This window comes from Aptenodytes patagonicus, chromosome 6 (genome assembly GCF_965638725.1).
Source record: "Aptenodytes patagonicus chromosome 6, bAptPat1.pri.cur, whole genome shotgun sequence".
In the NCBI taxonomy this organism is placed as follows: domain Eukaryota; kingdom Metazoa; phylum Chordata; class Aves; order Sphenisciformes; family Spheniscidae; genus Aptenodytes; species Aptenodytes patagonicus.
This window is the reverse complement of record NC_134954.1, coordinates 58,240,792-58,262,596: the sequence shown is the minus strand read 5'-3', so window position 1 is coordinate 58,262,596 and position 21,805 is coordinate 58,240,792. Positions and strand designations below refer to the sequence as shown.

General features: G+C 39.3%; 1 protein-coding gene across 1 annotated transcript in view; it reads right to left on the bottom strand.

Annotated features, from left to right (window-relative positions):
• The window catches only part of USP37 (ubiquitin specific peptidase 37), a 35,445-nt gene that overhangs the window by 8,484 nt on the left and 5,156 nt on the right, over positions 1-21,805 (bottom strand). The window contains exons 4-18 of the mRNA XM_076342854.1: positions 21,398-21,498; positions 19,872-20,053; positions 19,436-19,510; positions 18,752-18,849; positions 17,146-17,230; positions 16,054-16,215; positions 15,451-15,582; positions 13,229-13,352; positions 12,753-12,958; positions 11,554-11,671; positions 10,243-10,322; positions 8,709-8,873; positions 7,176-7,241; positions 5,848-5,998; positions 1,777-2,029 (exon numbers count right to left, since the gene is read on the bottom strand). Coding sequence (XP_076198969.1) covers positions 1,777-2,029; positions 5,848-5,998; positions 7,176-7,241; positions 8,709-8,873; positions 10,243-10,322; positions 11,554-11,671; positions 12,753-12,958; positions 13,229-13,352; positions 15,451-15,582; positions 16,054-16,215; positions 17,146-17,230; positions 18,752-18,849; positions 19,436-19,510; positions 19,872-20,053; positions 21,398-21,498 — 1,998 coding nt within the window. The remainder of the gene's footprint in view (positions 1-1,776; positions 2,030-5,847; positions 5,999-7,175; positions 7,242-8,708; positions 8,874-10,242; positions 10,323-11,553; positions 11,672-12,752; positions 12,959-13,228; positions 13,353-15,450; positions 15,583-16,053; positions 16,216-17,145; positions 17,231-18,751; positions 18,850-19,435; positions 19,511-19,871; positions 20,054-21,397; positions 21,499-21,805) is intronic.

The window sequence follows — 21,805 nt, the reverse complement described above, 5'->3', positions numbered from 1 at the left end:
CTTTGATTCTCCCATTTGCTTGCAGCTGAGAAAGATTCAGGACCGGCTCCAACAGCTATCATGCAGCAACACGTGAAACTTTATAGTTTTGCCCTATGCAGACTTCCAACATCTGCTCATTAGTTATTAGCAAGGATTATAGAAGGCAGTCTCAGTATCTGTGACCTCTTAAACACAAGACCACCAGAACTATAATCCATCAGTCTAATCCTCTTAAGATGAAAAAAACTCCAGAATTTGTTACATGACCTTTGAAAACATCCAACGTAAGATGAAATACTCGCTCAACTACAACTGTTATTTGAGGATCATGTAGCAGAAAAGACATCTTCTGTCCTGTCTAAATTAGCCTTTTTTGAAAACACCACAAATCATTCAGTGTTTACAAAAAACTTATTACTAGCAGTAACAAGAAATGGACCAAGATAAATCCATCGTGTTTAGAATCATCTTGTCCGATATAGCAAAGCATCCTTTGCAATTAAGTTTCCTTTAAATAGACCATACCAAACTCATAGCATGCTACGTTCAGCTGCCATAACTGGTAACTCAACATACACACATCTCATGTGAATGCCAAAGCGTATGCTTTGAGTAGTACTTGTGGTTTTTGGTCATACACAGTCAAATACAGAAAGCTGAATGCAATGTTGAGTGTTTAACTGCATTCTTAATCAGAAAATACAGAAACTTTTATTAAACACATACTTTTTGCTTAAGTGTCACAATAGAGCCTTCAAATAATTACATTATACTTTCCAAAGAAAACCTGGAGAGAGAGACATTTATGTGGCCACACTCTCACAACTCTCTCTCTCACACAACCATAAGCAACATTAGTGTATATAGAGGAGGGCACAAATAAGGCTGACCACAGACTCAGTTTTCTTATACACTGCCTTCCAACGTGAAAGCTGTCAAGAGTTGTCCACTGAAACAAGTGTGATTTTTGGTAACAGAGTGGGTTTTTTTGCTGTCAATATTTAACCTCCTGGCTCTTAGAGGAGAAGGAGAGCATATTGTTGGCCTGTTTTTCCAGGCTAGTAGAATTAAAAATCTGACCAAAAGCATGTAGCACACAACAAATGATAAACACTTAAATTTCCTTCAGCCAACTAAAGGAAGACAATTTCCCCACACTGAGATCAAACAGGTTCCTTCTTGTACTTAACTGCGTTTCTGGGTCAGAGGCCGTAATTCACATGCTGAGTCTCTTATGCTCAAGGGTCTACTCTCACATAAAAAAGCATTAGAAAAAATTACAGAGATAGAGCTAAATTCATTAGTAACTAGTGACAAAATAACTGCATGTATGAAAGCATTCTCAGTCTTATGCACCCCAGACATCACTCTTGCACACCAGCAATGTGATCACTGCTACCGTGCTGCCCAGGCTGCAACAGCTACAGAAATGAAAATACTTTCTGATTATGGGAGATTAAGTTCCAGACACTGCCAAATCTTAGTAAATTGAATTGTCTGGTACGGGAACCAGTGGAAGCATGTGTTAATCAGCAGACAAAAAAATGGAAATTAACTCTGAAGATGACCGCACCTTTATCAGAGTGGTGACAGACAGACAAGAAAATACATTTTTGCAGTTCAATGCATTAAATGCTTTATACACAGGGAAACTGTAAGAAAACTCTGAGGAAGTCAGGCAGTTTCAGCAGTGCACTTGCATCCAGATTCTGCCACCATACATTACTAACCTGCTGCTATCAGTAACCCGCTTTAGCTTGCTATAGTCCAATTAAGATGGTTACTTCGCCTTACCTGAGTCTAATGCTGCTTTGGGTTTCTCCATCTCCATAGATTCCAGGTTTTCCGGCAATTCCTGAATTTCATCGTCTCCAAAACCAGTGTCTGGGCTGCTTGTGGGCTTATCTTCATCATGGCTCAGAGACAGAGAAGCTTCCCTTTTGCTAATCTCTAAGACAGCTGCTAGCAGCTCATCTTCGCTCATCCCATCAAAACCAGCACTACCCAGCTCAGGCTTATCACCCTCCATTTTACTTCTTTTTGAACCCTAGAGATGAATGGAGTTATGATTAAATCCTTGAATAAACAGGTATATAACATCAGCTTTACATTTCTGTGGAGATTTTTTTTTTTATTAACCCCAAGGAGTGGGAGCTTAGCTCTGTCAACATTAAACAGATATTTATGAGACTCAATGGAGAGACAACCTTTGTAGCTACATTCACTCCAAGGAATAATATTTAAATATAAACTACAACCAGTTTTTACAGGCCCTGCAGATTAACATACACAAGATAACTCTTCCCTTCTCCTTCCTTTCCTCCAGCACGTGTTCCACCTTTAGGTTCTGATGAATCCTCAAGCCTCTGGCAAGTCAGTGCTGAGGTGCAAGTAGCGAAATTGCAAGTTTGTTAACAAAGGCTGAAGCAGCAACATGAGAGTAATTGAACTTGAACACAGGGATGGAAGAACGGGAACTGAAATCAGGCTGGTACGAAGAGCAATTAAAATTAGGTTTGCTGCTGCAGACTTGCCATATGAAATCTTGTGGGACGGGGGGGGGGGGGGGGGGGCAGGAGTCTGCAAACCAAGTAAGAAAACAGTTAACCAGGGAAAGGGGGGAATTATTCTTTCCTAAGGAGAACAGAATGACTTTAAATTGGAAGAAAGGAAAAACACTTTAGTCTTAATCTGAATTTTTCCTTTTTTAGTTATCTTCCTAAAACTGACGCTCATCAACTCCTACACCATACTGATTTGCAACTAATACAGTAATTTCAATCATTTTTATATTAACTGTTAATCAGGAGGTTAACCTCCATGTATACATATTTATACAATTACACTACTTACCATATGCTTAGATTTTTTTTTTCCCCTATACTATGTTAAAAATGGGGAAAAATAGTTTCTATCAGAATGTACTTATCCAGGTCTTATTCCAAACTGCATTTGGATGGATCTCAGAACTTCATTAAAATGAACAAAAATAATTTTTACTGCTGTTTTTTACTTAAATACAACAAGCTTTTGATGAGCAAGACTAGTTTTATATAGCAAATATTTTGTATTAAAACTGGCTTATCAAACAAGATTAGCAAATGAATTAGCCAACTAAATTGCTTGTTCTAGACATCATGCCCTCCAAGAATTAGTACTGACAAATTTAAACCTCTCTCCTCACATCTATTCATGCACTGAATAAGGAAAGCAGAGTACCTGCTTTTTAAGCTTTCTGATTTCTCTCTCTGCACCTGTAGGCTACTAATGTCAAACCTGGTTTAGCTCTTCAGCAAACCCTAGTTCCAGGCACTTTGCCAACAACTACCACTAATTCAGTGGCTGGACTTTAAAGACTTGGCTGCATCTGTGCATTATTTGAATACAACTTTTCTATTAGAAATTATTTGCATAGATTTTAAGTAGCTTAGGCTCTAAGACTGGCTGCTTTAAATAAGTATTTTTAAAACGTACTTCAAATACTACTTCATATGCAGAGGCAGAAATCACAGAAATTGCAGTTCTGCCCACTTTAGCTGGATAACTGCTATTTGCCCCTACAACCCGATGTCGTATACACCTTCTGTTCCAGCTGTTCTCCCACGCGGCAGGACTGTTTTGCAAGCAGTGCCCCGCAGGGGATATACCAGCCATACGAAGTGACTGCCAAGCCCCCAGTGCAACCCCATCCACAGCTGCTATGAGAAGCATACCAGGGGAAATGGTGCAGCAGCGGCACTGCCACTTCCAAGGATCGGGACCTCCCAGGACAACACTGAGAAGGACAGAGGATCTGGTTAATGATAACAGATGGCTGGTCAGGCCTGTGGTTGAGGAGTGGCCAATGTGCATGGCCACAAAGAATAAAGTCACTTATGTGGAATCATCACCACCACTGTCTCTTTCCCACAACAGGCTGGAAAGCCTATAATTAATTTGCTATTCAAATTAATAGGCTTTATTCCCACAATTTCTGCACTCACAGGGCTTATGCGATAGAGACTACCTACACTTCCTCACAAAGAAAACTCAAGGAAGAATCACTTCGGACAGTTTGGAATACTTTTTCTATACATAAGAGGGACTTCAAAGACAAGCTAGTTTCCTTCCCCCACCCGCAGCCAGCTATAGATGTGCCATGCAGGACAGCAGTTGCCTACCCTGTTCCCGAGACCTTCAGCAAAGGGTTTTCTGCTTTCTCCCAAAGCAATCCATTCCATCCCTACACATCCTGAGCATCAGGAAGTTTTCCCTACTATTTAATCGAAAAATTACTGTCTGCAATTTAGTCTATTACTTCCTGTTCTATCCACCATGGGCACGGAAAACAGCTCAAGTGTTTCTATTAATTTCTTTCCCTTCCTTGAAGACACAAGCCTTGCTTATGTTTCTCCTTAAACTAAAGGCCCGAGTTCACGTGCCTGCTCTTTCCCCCCAAATCTTCCTTTCTAGGCTTCTGACCATTCATGTTCCTCTCTTCTGGCCCCTCTCCAATTAATCTATAACTCTTTTCAGTCCAGAGCCCAAAGCTGGATACAGAACTCTAGTATGTAGCTACATTCTTCTAGCTGAAGCTCAATGCTGAGGAAAAAAAGGATTCACACAACCTGCAGGCTATGCCTCTGTCTATACACTTCTGTTTTCAACCAGCCTGACCTTGTGACCGACTGTCACCTTTCACGCCCTTTCTGAAGGCCCACTGCTTTCCCAGCTCTTCCCATCCCGCATTTACAGTTATTAGTCCTGCTAAGATTAGACCTTTAGCCTGTCTCTACCGAACAACCCCTCCTATTTTTATGCAATGTCTCAGATTTGTCAAGATCATTCTTAACTGTAGTTCTGAGCTTCATGATACTGGCAGCCCTTCCCAGCTCTGGGTCTTCTGTAAATTTAATACTCATTATCTATTTTATCATTTATTAAATACTGAGTGGATTGGGATTCTCCCTTGGTTTGATCTTCCTATCAGATCAGAAACTGTAGGTATCTTCCTCGTTACCTATTGCTATTCAGCCAGCTTTACGCCTGTCCTTTAATGCCATAATCAAGACCACAAAGTCTCCGCTTGATTAAAATAACCCCATGAACGTTGTCAAAAACTTTAGAGAAGCAGAGATGCAGGACGCTTGTCCTAAGCACTAGGTCTGCAACACTCTTAACAGAAGAAAGTGGTACTGCAAGATAATCCTCTAAGCTTGTTTTCCGTTCTGGGTCATCATTCCTTCCCACACAACTCATCTACTTGCCCTGATAGAGGCAAAAAATATCTTGGCAACATTAATACTAGTCACAATGAAGAGCTCAAAGACAACTTGAAGTTAACTGTGCCTTTACACCAATGAACTTGATCTCTACACAATTCTACATGTCCACCTCCGAAGACTGATACCTTCAGTTTCTAAAAGCATTTAAAAAGCCACGCTTGACAGGGGACACAGACTGGATGTGCAAGAAGTTCTCTCAATTGACTATTTTGCTTAGCCCAACTTGTACTGGATCTAATTTAATCAAGGGCTTTACTGCATCATTTTATTATTGACAGCCCATTATATTTCAGCCTGGGAACATTATTAGTGAAAGTTACCCAAAGGACTGACAAAACTGCTAAGCAGCTGGTATACATAACCTGAAAACTCAAGTGCAGTTGCAATGCAATTACCTCTGTTTCCAGTGGGAACCCAAGACAACTGTACAGTGAGGTCAATTAGCAAAGCACTCCCTTCCAGCATTGCAGTGCTAATTAGGAGGAAAAAAAAACCTTACCTTACATCAATTTTACTCAAAATCTGTGCTAAGAAAAGCACAGGCCAGACATGAGCACATAGAAGATCTATGTATATGAAAGGTTGTGGTTTTTTCCCTTACCTTTTCTGGCTCTTCTTGCAGCTGTTGCTGATCTCTACTCTGTATGTTACACAACCTTTGGCTATGGGCAACAGAGCGTTTCAACGGCTCATCATCACTGTCAGAATCTACATAGAGTGCCGCAGAGCTCTTTGACTTGAAAGTGTATTTTCTGTAAATTAAAAACATGGCTATAAAACTTTATAGCAGTGTAGCATTGCACAAATCTGTTTTGAAGTAACCATTAAAGAAGTGTTACATCCAACTTCCACACTGCAGGGCAGTACAATTTGGGGAACAAACTGCAACGATTGACAATGACAATTTATTAACATAGCAGGCAGGGTTTTCAGAAAAGGTATATTTTATTAGGTTAACTGACATACCTACCTCAAGCCTGCAATAGCAACTTAGGACGTTAAAAGTTACTAAGTGTGTGGCTCTTGCTTCTAAGGCCAAGGATTCTGCACTTCACTACCTAGCAATCCCAGACAGTACTCATTTGAGTTGAGTCCACAGTAACATGTAGAACTCGGCACAAACCATTTGACTTCTGAAGTTTACTAAGCTGGACACAGGACTTCCCACATCATTACTAGGACATAAAAAGCACAAACCTGCACAAGTTTTTCAGTTTTCCTGTTTGTTCTTTCATTAAGATAAATCCTTGCTTCTTTAGAACAGAAGACCAAGGGAGTGTGGGGAAGTCGCGATTTCTGCTCAATTAGGAAATCTGGTCTTTTAAGTATTCCACAATGCAAAACTATCCAGTGTGATATCACATTTTTCACTGTATTAAAAACTGGCCTTTCAAAATGGGCTATAAAAACAATGCCCTCTCATCTTTGCAAATAAACTTAAGGAATTAACCACCTGTTCCCAAAACACACAATGGGGCTCCATAGAGCCAGAAGAGAGAAAAGAGCTAGATTAAACTATTTTGCTTCTTATTTACATGACTTGCAACTACAAATGCAAGCTAGTTTAAGATATCTGGCACTGACAAATCATCTGTACAAACTAAATCCAGTTCTCATTCTGATGCTCTGAAAAAAAATCATCTTTGCTTACTTACAAGTCCCCAAAGGTTCTCAAAAGACATGCTAAGGTGATCATGTCAACTAGGTAAATTGTACCATTGCTATTAATTTCAGCTACCGTGTAACACCAATAAAAGATATGAAAAAAGACAGTAGCTGAAATAATTTACTACAATAGAAGAAAATAGAAAGAAAAGAAAACAAATAGAAAAAGTGGAAAGATTAAAGAAGAATTAGAAAAATCTTAAAATGCCTTAAAAATTATCCCATGAAACCCCAGGACATGGGCATTTCAAAGCTATAACTCACCTACAAGGTGTGGAAGTGCTTATAGTACAGGAATTCACCATTTGGGAGGCTTTCAATGGACGGGAACTATTAAAAAAGCAAAGTATTTATTGCAGCAGTTACAGTCTTTAAAAAATAAGTGTTTACTTGTCTGCTATGCATGCAAATCCATGACCAAAGAAACAAGTAGAATACCATTATGTACTTGCTAATTGCTTAGATTTAGAGTAGTAACTCCATCATGCTATGAATATACAACAGTTGTTCAAAACCATATATAATCCTTTAAACTTGATTCACTTCCTAGTGATGCACCCTTAGGGACAAGCTCACAAATTAAAGGCTTTGGGCTCCCACGTCAAGACAACTCATTCCTTTATTTTTTATTCCCACCAACACTTGAGTTCCTTCTCCCAAACCACAGTCTCCTGCTGCTGTCTGGATCAGCCGGTTTTTTGGCATGTCCCACATCTCCGTTTCTCCTCCCTTACACCTAGATTCTTCTAAACAAACTTCCTGCTCCATTTAATCCTTTCATGGGCTCCTCAAAGTCCATCACTATCACTACACATCTATCCACCAGATGGCTGCAAGTGCAGAAATCTTTTCTGATCTTCCCCCTCAAACCAGGGCTGCTTCTCTCCAGCCTAGTTACCCTTCCACTCTCCAGTCAATCAGAATGGTTTCAATGACTAAAAAAAGCCATTGGAAAGCTATTTCAAAAATATTTTCAAGTATTTCTGCTCTAGTTAGCTTAAGCTGTTTGTTGTGTTTAAGATTTCTATTGTTAAAGCAAACTCTTGAGAAACATCCACGTAAATCTCAAAAGCCACTAAACATTCAGCACAAGAACACATGCCACACTGCTGAACATACACCAGATGTGTCCTAACTCACAATGGCTACCGTGGTTATGTCACTAGGCAGGGACCACAAGAGACCTGAGGGTTTCTTGTTCCTTATTCTGCCACAGACTTTCTATGTGACAACTGGCACGTTTAATCTCTGTGTCTCAGGACAAGCAGCTGTACAGAAATAACTGTCACAGGGAAAAGGAGAGAGTATTTTCAGCATGTGAAGTGCTCAGATACTACAGTGGCACAGGAAAGACAATGAAAAATGAATGATAGCACGGACGGTGCAAATGGAAATTAGCAGAAAAAGGTAGGATGTTATGTCTCCTAAGCAGAGTTAAGCGTGCTGTGAAGGGAAAGGTAATCTAGATTACTTTGGACCGAGAGGCATAAATTTTAGAAGTTACTAACAGAAGCTCTCTTAAAAAGGATAGGAAGTTATTTTCAAGGACACTGAAGAATATTATCTTACCAAATATTCCCTAGATAATGCCCCACCAACTCTTCCTGCTGCTTCTATCATGCTTCCTTTCCATACATGTTCTCATGATGGCATCATTACAAACTAGCAGTGCACATCTGAAGCTGCATAATTTAGTGTTTCCTTGCCCAGACATCTTCTGGAGGAGATCTGACAACTGCCCACCTTGTGGCATGTGCGCTTAACACAGCATGGATCGATCACAAGTTGTACACTTACATTGCAGAATGGACGCTCCATCCCAGCGTCAGCGGCAGCCTAGTGCTTTCCGTACAGTGTGAAAGCAGGGTTAAGTATCTAGGAATAACCACCTGCTGCCCGACTTTATGATTGAGAGACAATGCTACATTGAAGCTGTATCGTTTCAGATGAAGAATCAGGACCCTGAGAGGTATGAAAGAAGGACAAATGTTAATCTCAAGACAGAAGTCAGAGAAAACCTATTCAAAATCCAGGTAGCCCTGTTTACAAAATGCATTCACCTGACTCTAAAGCAGATTATTACTTCAGGGTGGCAGGGAAACACTATCCATCTCTTATCTGGCAAGAGACAGGTAATTACTCTCCTGTCCATCACTCAACTTTGTGCAAGGTGCAGAGTGCAGACTCTGCCAACTCAGTAGGCTTCCTGCTTTGATCTGCATCACCTTGCTCTTCAGTCAAGCAGAAGCAAGCAGCTTGTACCAAACTCATTATTTCTACTACGCAGTGAGAGGTAGGAAACAATCGAAATATTATCATTATAGGTCAGAATGCTAGCATATTACTCCCAGATATTCAAGACTGTGATGGAGGGATCACACAGCTGCCCAAAACTGAGGAGGAACTGTGCCCAGTGCAAGATGTGTACTTGGTTTATCTGTCACGACACTTTCTCTTTGAAAGAGCTTTTGATCACAACAGTATAAAGAGCCTGAAAAGGCCTCCTTACACTGAATCTTCTCCTTTATGCTGCACTTTGTACTGTCTATTTAGATCATGCAGCTGTATCATCACTTATGCTGTGCTAATATTCAAAAACTTTGACAAGGGTTTTGCAGTGCTAGCATAAATACACTATTTAAGCAAAACGCAAGCTAACTACCAAGTTACCAGGTTCAGTATGAGTATACCTGGGACAAGGACATAGGCCAGACAAAGTCATCCAACAGACTTAGCTTTACATCCCATGAGAAAATGATCCCTACCTCCAAGCACTTCCACTCTAAATAATGAACTAAACCCAACCACGAGGTCAGAAACTATTGAGCATGCCATTAACCCTCAAAGTGTCTGCCTTCTTCCTCAAAGTGCCACGCTTACTGAGAGAGAAAACAGGTACCAGCATGGGAAGAATTAATTGATCAAAGCAAAACCCTCTATATACCTTCTGGCACTAATGCCTCCAACTCAGTCCTGCCCATCAGGTCAGCTAGGCACAAAATATTAAACTTCCAGAATATATATACTGTTTCCACTTCCCTCACATCCCAGAAACCCCAAGAAAAAGGGAAAGGGGAAAACTCAGCCCTCCTGGTGTAACGATAGAGAGGAAGAAAGAAGTGTTGCAGAGGGTGCCCAAGAGAGTTTCTTTAGAGGGAAACTGAAGAACAGCATGAAGACTACTGCCTGCATGTGTATCTTTCTCACATGCTGACCACCGTACATGCTGTCCTACCTGTTTTCCCAGCTTTACTTTTCGAAGGACTTTTGCTTGCACTTTTGTGGACTTTTTGTCCTTCCAGGAAAGAGAGGAACAGATGTCAACATTTACCTGGGAAGCCTGTTGAACTTGTGTGTGACAACAGCAGACTTTCCATTGCACTTCTCACAGGAATACTCAATCTCCTCTGCCTGTTTAAGAGAACAGAAAAATGACTAGTGGAACAAAAGACACATCAATCGGATCTTAACAGTAAACACATTGCTTCTGGCTGTCATGGAAGCTCTTCAAAATAGCAGTTACACTTAAAATTATAATCACCTTCAACATGACCCAACAAGAGGGCATCTGATAAGAGGACAGGTAGCAGAGCTTACAATTTGACAACATATCCACTAATACAGGTGGAATTTTTCTGCAAGTCAATTGCAGACCAGTGAATCAGCCACAGTTGAGACAAAGTAGCTTCCAAAGAGAGGGGACAATCTTGCAAGGTTTACAGTTTTCTCTCCCATACACAGTTTTTTTGTTTTTTTTTTTTTATTAATAACCTTTGGTGGAAGATAATTTGCCATGAAGTTTTCTCTCTCTTGTTCAAAACCTCAACTTTGCTCCTGAAAAGCTTTCTCGATCTAAACTTGTCAAGGATGTGCTGCACCAGAGTAGAGTTTTGAACAGACAGCAAAAGGGGAAGCATCACGGTGCTGAAATTACATGACTTAGCCATCAAACATTTCCACAGCCCTTTTCTTTAAGTGAGGCCAAATGACACCACTATAATTTTAAGATTTTTTTAAACCACAAGACCTCCACCTGGTTTTAGAATAAGCACATCAATTATTCTATCTGTTGAAAACACTATCTGTAAATGGAGAAAAAAATACAGGTCTGTCTCAAGATATGACAAAACTAATTCACACATGTAAGGCTCATTTTTAGCTTTCAGAAACCTCACCTTGAAGCTCTACTTACAAGATGAGCATCCACAAATTACAACTATTTTTTTAATTATGATATCCGTATGACCTTTTTCCTCCATGCTAATTTAGGCCAGTACATAAGCTGTTGAAGCATCCTAGCCCAGGAGAGGAAGCAGCAATTCCTGAGCGATTATCTCAATCTGACAGCCTCCCTTCTCTCCTTTGTTTTTGTTTACGTCTCAACTCTTCCACCACAAAATGGGGAAGTTTACCTATTTCACAGCAGTATTGTAAGGATCAGTTAATTTCTGCACAGCATTTTACAATAAAAACTCCTGTATACTGTTAATGTACAAACCTCAAAAAAGTGCAAAGTTAATTATTTCACATGCCTGCAATCACTGTCACAGAAACTAATAATCAGCTATACAATCAAAATTTCCATGTGGTACATAACCTACACATACTCCACAGTGAATAAAAAAGCCCCAAAACTATGTACCCGAAAAAAGAGGTCAAGGGAATCCTGGATCGATCGGGAAGGAAGCAATTTCTTTCTTCGAGGAAGGTCAATGGAGAGGTCATTAAACTGTTCTCGTTTAGTGACTGTTTCACCACACCTAAAAAAGAAACACGCTTATGTAAGTCTGATGAAAAACATACTTGAAATTAATGACATCTTACATTTTTTAGGCTAAAGTAGCTTCCCAGTAAATATATGCCTCTTGATCAATCTATTTTTACTCATCAGAATGAAACTGTTTGATGCTTATGACAAGGTTGAATTTTGGGATTTCACTTGGATGCTTTAGAAGTTGAAAGAAACATTTGTGTAAGGGTGAGAACAAAAAACCACAGACTGCTTTGGAGAGACAAGTGATCAGGTATACACGAAATCAAAGTGACTGCTATGTAGCTGAACATGTCTTCTTCATTCAGCATTCTTAGGAGAAAAGAAGTGAGCCCAGCTCAGAAGAAGGGAAAGCCTAGAAATACATTCAAACTGTTTTTAGAAATAAAATAGCAGAATCCATCTAAAAAAAAAAAAATATCTCAATTTCCTTATGCTTTTTGTTTGCGGCGGGGGGAAGACCCTACAGTCATTTGTCTTCAATAATTATTACCTGCATGCAATTTACTTTTAATTATTTTAGGGAACTAATGCAGTACACACAAAGTAATATTCCCAAATATCTGTGTTCATGAAAACTCTGTGGAATGCAAGCATTCCATATGGGAATCTGCTGCACGGGTCATACACAACGAATGCTCAGACATACTGGTTTACATCTTTTTCCGCAATAACCTAGAGAGACAGAAGAAAATGCCATTCCCTGCAAGCCCTTAGAAAGAACAAATTAAAAACATGGTTTCACATTTTTTTTTTAAGAGGAAACATTACTTGGCTGAAACGCCCTTTTCTCTCTATTCTCATACAACCAGTACGCAAAAAGCAAAGCACAGAGGCTTTCCACTGGATACGTAATGAAGAACTAGATGGTATGAGACTGTTTAAAGAAGGCCTGTAGCAGCAGACAGCGTGGTGTGAGGTTTACAGCATTTCTAGACCATAGAATATTTTCTAAATATCTAGCTTTGGAAACTCAGCTCTAGTTATAGCCTGCAGATGAAGTCACATAAGATGGAAACACTTCCCAGTCTTTTAAGGTAAGTATGAGAAAAGCTCTCAAGCATACTTACGTTTTGCAAATGATAGAATGCTGAACCTCAAACTCTAAGTTACTGATAACTGGACACGTATAAACTTTGGTGGCTGAGAGGTCATCAGAAGCCCGTCCAGGTGAGTTATCCTCATTAGGGACTGGCTCACTCTTCCAAGTTTTGTTTAACTTTTCCATGTCTTCCTTCAGCTGATCCAGACACTGGCTCAAGAACTCATGTGCATCCTAGAAACGGGGTAAACTCATCAAAGTGATTTTGTACAACTTCATTCAGTATCTTTCTCTCAAACACACACAGACTGGCGAAATTATGTTTTAGTTCATTGCATTCAGCAATACTAAGGCAGTTCTGCTCTAACAAACAGCAGGCGATCGTTGTCATTCAATCAAAAGCTCAAGTCACTGTCAAAGAGAGTTGAAGCTTGACAGGCGTTCAATGTAGTCCAAACATTGAACAAATTGCACATAATTGTTTCTAGACAATATGGTACTTACGTTCTGCATGTACCCAGAAAACCTCTCTGCAGTAGCTGAAATGGCACTTTTCACCTTCTTGAGCAGCTCTTTCTTAACCTCAGAGCTGCAGACATCCTTTTTAGCAAGCAGATGGGCAAAACGTCTGCAGAAGTCAATGTAAAAGACTGATTGGCTTTCTAGGACTTTAGAGAAACAAAATAAAACTCATGATACCTCATTTTAAGAGTCTCTAAAAGCTTTTCTCCTGTGATAAGTGGTTTAGGGGTTCTGTATGAAAATATCTCATATATAATTAACCTTTCCATTTCAAGTATTTTGAAATCTCATTTGAGGCCATCATTGGAACAGGACTCAAATGAACAAAAAAATTCCACAATCTTTTAAGGTAAAGAGAAGAGCCTTATAAAGTTCTATAAACTTATTTCTGCTATATCTTTTACAATGAGAAAAAAAAAACCACAATGCTTTTTGAAAACATTTGCACTGATAGGAGATATGAAATCACATGGCACAAAATGAGCAACACAAAATCATTAAATTCAACTTGCATGGTCAGACTGGTTTCTATTTTTTTTTTTTTTTATTTTTAAATTTCTACTCAGTTTCAAGCCTTACTTCTTTTGGCAGTAAAACATTACAACAGAGTAGAAAAAAGCTGTAACAAAAAGAGCCATAAGGAGTACCTTGGTTCAAGCCACATACAGCGTTACTGGTAACTTTGTTAAAAAACTGTTGAAATTGACTTTACTTGTGCCTCTCAGTTATTGTGGTTTAGTTATCTTTTATAACTGCTTTACAATTTCACAGGAAATACACACCCAATATATTCCAAGCACAACAGTTTTGGTCATGGGACATACATGGGAAGGTGATGGGACAGTGTCATGTTCCATGACACACACACAAAAAAAAAGGAGAGAAAGACAGAAAAGACCTGTGCAATCCCCTCCCACCCCAAACCAACAACTAATACTCAGTTACCCAAAGAATCTGGTCAGTTTACTGCAGCTCAAGTAGTTTCTGTTATTCTGCTGAGCTACAGTAACAGTGTGTGCTCTCCTAACCCTCTACAACTGCTCAGTGAAGCATGTTGGGAAACATGCCTTTTTCACCACAAAGCAGTTGATAGGTGTCGTGGTTTAATCTCTAAGCACCACCTTAGTTGCTGACTGAGATTAACCCACGACAATAGGCAATCGCTTTTCAACCAGAAAAACATTCATCGTGTTAGATCAAGTGCCCATACCCAAACCAATAGAAGCCAAAAGTAGATGCTACTGAGTATCAACTCCGACTTGTAGTACTTAGGCCCAGGATCACACACTGCCCTCCATCAGAGGTACTATGGCACAAGCTTTGTGCCACACGGTTTACCGTGTGGTATATGGGGCACAAGCTTCCGAGGTCTTCCTACAAAAATTAGGGAAAGGACATTTCGAGAGGCATGTGGAACAACCTCTGATTCCGAGTAGCATAGGAAGAGTTCAAGATGACACAGGAAAAATAGAAATGACCCCAAAAGATAGAAAACACTATGAAATTGGAAACAGAAATGGTTCTGATAATCCTGAATCTTGTTTAGCGAGAGAAAAGAAACGAGGTGCACAAGAGCACGTATAATAAAAATCCCAAATGGCAGAGAGTGCAGTACATAGAGCAAACAGCAGTTTGTCTTTCTGATAGACATACAATGGAATCTGAATGGCACAGGAATTCAAAATTTCAAAGAGAAAAGAGTGGTTTACATATTACAGAAACCTTTGGAGTTTCTTGACGTGAGGTTTGACTGAACTGAGAGTTCAGCTGAATTTAGAAAAAGATTAAGTATGCAGAACTCAAACACTCTCCGCAGCTACTAGACAAAGGATATTTTCCAAAAAGGCGTAAGCCCTCACATACCAGGTGAAGTTAGTGATCAGCTTAAACCCTAGCTGGTAATGTTCTAAAAAGAAGTTATTCTGCATCTATTTATTTTGCAGTTTCTTGCATTTTCTTCTGAAGCATTTCACTCTGCCACTAGAAATACCATAGAAGATATAAAAGACTGCCTGTAACTCAGCATTGCAATTTTTAAGAGCCTGCTTTCTATTTCTGAAGTAAAACTCCAAAATACAGAGAGCTCTAGGATTTATTTTATTACCTACACATGCAAATTACCCTCTACAAAGGTGCTTCAGTATTACAAAACTAGTTTCTCAGTAATGAAAGAGAAAATATCCTTCCCAGAAAGTGAGTATTACCTGATAAGTGCATTGAGTGGTATTTTTTTCCATGGGATACCCTGCTTGAGCAAATCATTAGCAAAAGACTGAATTGAAAACAAGGACTGTAGAATGGCATTCATATAGCAGGTGTTTCCCAAGTTTGAAAATCTGAAAAAAAAAGATTGAACATGGTATGTATGTCAATGTGTGAACATGCCAGTGTTAAACACGGCACTACTAACATGTATGACATTCACCCCAGCCACCCTCCACAGAGTTTCTTACTGGAGCTGTCCTCCTGCCCTTCAGACTAAACTGAAAACTCACGGGAGCTGGCATTTACCAGGGAAGCACCCATGATTTTCTACCATCAAAATTAAAAAAAATGTGTTTATATACACAAGCTAGGGAAATGAATCATGAAAGTGTATGAAAGGAACATGAATTACGGAAATTATTATATCTCTCAAATTCTCAGGAAGCAAATTTAAGAATACATATTTTCCAAACTAGGAAAAGTGTTCCCTGTCTCAGTGTTCATTGATGTCAGGATTTGTTTTTTCATTAAATAACTATAACAAGAATGTGCGTGTTCTGATGATCAAAGCGTGCATGCTAGATAAAGAAAATTAAATTTACCCTTGTAATTGTTGTTGAGGATGGGTGGAAAGGGGCACTCGGGGTTTGTTCCACCCTGTGTAATCTTGATTAGATCTCATTTTTTTAACAGAAAGAGGGGCAGGCTGAGAAAGAAATCCCAGGCTTCTTTTGGCTGAAGGGGTCTGGCTGGATACACTAGACCTAAAAAACATAAAAGGATAAGAAGCGTAAGATTTCTAATGCTCTTCCTTAAATAGCTATAGTCCGTGACCCTGGAATTGTTTCACTATAGAAGACAAGGACTGGTAAAGCCACACAAGATAACTGGCATGTATCATAACGCAGAAGAGGTGTGAGAGGGAGAACTTTTTTCCAGAGCACTTAAATACTTTGTTTCATTAAATTTCCTTACATCCACAGGTGTGCATGCAGTGTAACCAAGCCTTTTGTCTTTAAGATATTTAACAATTCCCCACACTGTACGATGAGAGGAAGAACGATCGCGTAGCATGAGATCACCACTCCTAAGATATGCTTAAAATTCACATCTGGGCCAGAGTCTTCATTCTCAGCCTCTTGTTCTTGTAACCTGGTCACTCTGGACCTCAGTGTAAAGCATGGACAACGCTTCTTTTCTTCCTTGATCTTGTATCTCATCTATCTAGGGCAGAGACCGACAGTTTGATTGCACAGCATCTAACACAGAAGAATCGCAACCTCAGCAGGATTCAGTATTACTAAAGTATGTTATTAAAATACAGAATTTCATGCCATTTATCTACTTGGGAAAAATGAAGCAAGGATTCAGTCTGAAGTTCCAGAGTTTATATAGAATTTGAACCATCCAGAGTTTAGATATCATCTGGATCGTTCACAATGACTATAATAGACTTGAGTGATTTTAGAAAGTCTATTGCAAGCAGTAACTGGAGTTGGTAGATGTAACTAGAGCAATCGTAGCCACACTGAATACCTAGATTGTACTCCTGGGGGGGGGGGGATAATACACACACACACACACACATTTTATGCATATAAGCTATATCACGTGACAAACACAGAGGAAACTGAAGACCCTAATTCCTGGGAAAGAACTGTCATTTACAGTTCATGCTAGTGAATCAGTCCTACCTGTCCAGGGTGGAACTGCCAGTGGAGTACTCTTTTGATGAGGGCCGACTACCATAAAAGGATGATGACTGCAGTGGTAAAATACCTTGAAAAACAGAAAGAAGGGCACGTCATTTTGTTCTAGGTAACTCAGCTATTTATACAATATACAACTCATTTAAAAGTATTTAGTCAAAAAGTTTAAAAATCCACAAATACTGTTTTCCAGAAAGTACTAACACACATACTTAGAAGCACTAACACGAATATTAATCATATGTAAGTAAAGACATGCTGGAGTTTTAATTGAATTTAATACCACAATCTCCATCAAATCCAAATTGCAATACAAAACATTAAAAAGTCATCGAATGGTCTTAACTATCTGAAAGATAATAAATATCCACCTCTTGTTCAAATATACAAGATACACATAACAGAAAACTCACTAATGATTTCCAATACAGTGCTCTCAAAATTCAAGGTAAATATGCAGAAGTGAAAACAGTTTCTCTTCCCACTCCAAATTCCACTGTAAATTACTACATGCTTGGGGCAAAATGTGGTTGTTTCATTGTTCTGATAGCATTGTGTCAGATCCTGAGACTCTAATGCCTCTGATGGTGCCACATAAAAAAAAAATGCTCTCAAGAGTCAAAAAAAACCTATTACAGTGAATCACAGCGTAATTTAGTTTGGATAACGAATAAACATTTGCTTCTATCCCAGCTTGAAATGGTTTGAGCCATGCATCTTTCAAAAATGCAGATATATGAAGGAAGTTCGCAATACCGTTACCTAAACTTGCAGGTATACACTCACAGGTTCTAATTTTGACTCTAAAGAGCAAACCAGATTTTCATTCAGTGATAGACATTCACCTTACTGGCTCCTCCAGCAATGTGTTTGTGCCATCAGAGCTGCACTAAAAAAAGAATGCATTCAGCATCATTCCCCATAAAAACAAGATCTTGAATGCATCCCCCTTTATGGGGAAAGAGGCTCAGTATTTATTAGTAAAACTGAAAAATGGTGCTGCTTACTAACTTATGTACATACTGTCAATATTCCTATATCGTCTATAAAGCCTTGTCACACACCAGTATCCAACTGAACTTTGGTACAAAGAGAACGAAAGTCCTGGCCCCAAAGAGTTCCCCCTCTAAGTTCTGGGGAAGAAATAGGGAAGTAAAAGCAAACAGTGCATGTTTTCAGCACAAAAAACAGCCTACAATTCATGTGGGCATTAACAGCAAAGGAGAGCTTTAAAAATAAACAAGAAAGGAAGCAAAAAGGAAATCCTCAGGTGTTTACAGGAATCCCCTCCCAAGGGGAAGGGCAGCTTGGAGCAAAGTTTGAAGCTGCTTGTTGAATTTTCAAACAAGCCGGCACATGGGCTGGCATCAGCACCCAAGTATAAAGGTCAGGGTCACACTAGAGCAGGATAGGCTTTGAAAACGAAGGCAAGTTGTTTGCATCTCATATATGGCTCTGTAGGAACCAAGAAAGTTAGTGGCACAGGGAAAGCAGATTAGGAAAACCACCTCTGCAGCAACTTTCTAAACTAATATCAAAGGGGTAAAATCATACTGGTCAAAGCCAGGTGGCATTACTTTTACTTTTTTACCTGATGTCCTATTTTCCTCTGCCTGCTTCAGATTCAACTGTTTCTCTCTGCTACTGTTCAAGTACTTCCATGCTGGATCACTCAAGGCTTTATTATTCCTACAGATAAACAAGAGTGGAAGTCAGTGTAGTTACAGAAGATACAGGATATTCCTGCTTGATATTTACAACTTGTTTTAAAGCATTTCTCTCCTATCACCTTTAATACTTGACTATGGAACAGTTAAACTTTACCTCGCAGATAAGTTTAACCAATTCATTTAAACAAGCCTTCTTACTGATGATAAAATGCAATTTCAAACACACGGAGCTTATTCTCCAAATGGCAATTTCCCTTTATGAATTTTGTTTTGAAAAGGGTCAAAGCAAGTTCAGTAAAGAAGGCACCTCTCGCTATACACATATAGCACATATGACAATCCTGACTAAACTGACAAAAGAAAGATGACAAAACATTTGCATGTGCCAGTTCCTGCAAATCAACTGCTAGAGCAGGTTGTATTTCCCTCATTAATCCTGAACGCAAACCCCATTTCAAGCACCCAGTGTGTTCAGAAGCTGACTAGTGGCTGGCCTGTACCATGTTGCTGAGACAGGAAATACTCGAGCATTCTCTTCAGAAAAATCTACCTTTACAAATGAACAAAGAGTTTAAAATCAGAAACTAGAAACAACGGTTACTTACGTTGAAGAATCATTCTCTTTGGGATAATCTTCACTCATTTCTGAACCAGGAGGTTGTGTTCTTTTCCTCTTTTCACTGATGACAGAAAATTTTTGAAGTAGTCATTCTTTCAGAAAGGCTAGTAAATGATCCTCTTCCAACTGAACAGAACTCCTCAATGCTTTCTGTGCATTTTGCACCTATCTTCCACAATCTCCACTTTCATAACATAGCATACAGAGAAGAATTTGGTCTGCCCAACTCTTAAGTTGTTCATAAAGCTCTAGTGCCAGTACCAGCCAGAGGCTAGAAAAGCACGTATTAACATCCTGTTAAAAGTAACAGCAAAACCAGAGGAAGAAATTCCCTTCTTACTTCTAGGTGTACTGAGTTCCACCTGCAGCTCTATGAAGAGCTAAATTTTAACAATCTCATAATAAGAGGATAACACTCCTACCGATTCTCCAACAAGCCCGTTCTGTGAGGGACTGAGGATGCAGGAGATGCTGAAATGTTCACCCTGTTGCTAGGTGTTCCAGTTCCAGTGGAATTCTTAACAGATGATCTTGCTGGGGTACCCAGCACCTTGCGAAACGGATTTTCCTCCTTACTTTCCACGGTCACTCTTTTGGGAGGAGTCTGCAAAACCCAAGTGGAGGGGGCCAGGGAGACAACCGAAACGGTGAAAAACATGACCATCTTTAGTCTAATCCAGCATTTACACCACTGCTTTACTTGCTACAGTGTAGCATCCAAAAGCAGAAAAATGCTACTTATACTAGATTAAGAGAGTTTAACGCTAATTAGACATAGGTAAAATTTTGACTGTATCGATGCAAGTCATAAACGTGAAACTCTACTGCAGTAACCAATTTCCCTTCTCATTTTCCAACGCTAAGTCAGTTGAACTTCAGTTTTTCATAGAATCATCATAGAATCATTGAGGTTGGAAAAGACCTCTAAGATCATCGAGTCCAACCATCAATTTTAAAATCTCCTTTACATGCTTTGACATTAAAAAACCCAAGGCATGATTCCTAACTATCCCCAGATCAATCCTGGGTGGCATTAAAAAAAAAAAAAAAGCCGAATTAAAAACCACACAATTAGAACAGTGCCCTGACAGCCTTGGGCCAAGCAAGCGCCACATGTAACGCAATGGAAAGAGCTAACAGTTGGTTGACTAAGGAATGTTGGTCAATTTTAGACTTAAAAACTAAACGCGTCTAATCTCACCACTGTATACACAGGCTTAGAGTTTTTACTGTGAGACTGCCTTTAAGCAACATGTAAAATTTGTTTTGGGACAACGTCAAAAATATTCTCCCTCAGGGCAGTAATACAAGTCTCTTCACAGAGATAACGAAGTAAATTAAAGCCAGTAGATACACCACAAAATCTGTGTTATGCAGGGAGAAAAGGAAGAACAAAAATATTTTGAAGGAAAACCACTTTCGGGGAAAAGTCTGCAAAATTTACACAAAATTCTGAGCAGAATGCCACAAGTTCAGTAACTTTATTCTGATACAAAACTGGGTCAGCAGCTTTTCCATATATACATTTGGCTGAAGTCTGCTAAACTCATTAAGACCTATGCTGACTATAACATGTTCAGCTGCTACGTAAGGTGTTCAGTACAAAGAGATATTCAGAACTATGTGAGAAGCAAGTCTTAATCCTGTACTTTCCCTCTGTTTCTGCGGCTCCTCTGCCTGACTGACAGCTCAGCATGAAGAACATATTCTGTCTTCCACAGCCAGACACTGACCTTTCTTATTCATACAGAATATATGGCTCCTCCCGAGCAAGACACACCATTGCTAACCACCCTGTATACATCTATTCCAAGCCCTCTAGATCACAAAGACTTTGGATGCAAAATAAGTATTTACAGTGCTATTACAACATACAATAAAAGAACGAGAGGAGGAAATGAATGAAATAAAATTAAAGGAGAGGAAAAATTTGAACAATTAAACAAACCTGGTTCTCTATATAAGAGAATTGCCTATTAGCTTCCTTCTGTGTGGTCCTGCTGCCCAGCACACCTCCAAAGCTGCCAGATCCCTGAGAGGGTTTCCCAGCTGACAGGAAAAGTACACAACATTTGATTTGATTGTCATTTAACTGATTGGCATTCTTATTTGTAAGAAGTTATTTAGCTGGAGTTGATTTTGGAAGGGACACACTAGATTTCTTGCCAACAGACAGTACAATATTCTGAGTGCACAGACATAAGCACATGTTTATGGATATCCCTCATATTGGTCATTTACTCAGTTGGCAGTAAAGTTCCTACCCTTAAAAAGAACAAAATAAAATAAGAGGTAAAATAAAAAGGAAAGAGACTACGCATGAGTGATAAACAGGCAAGAGTTTTTCAAATACCAA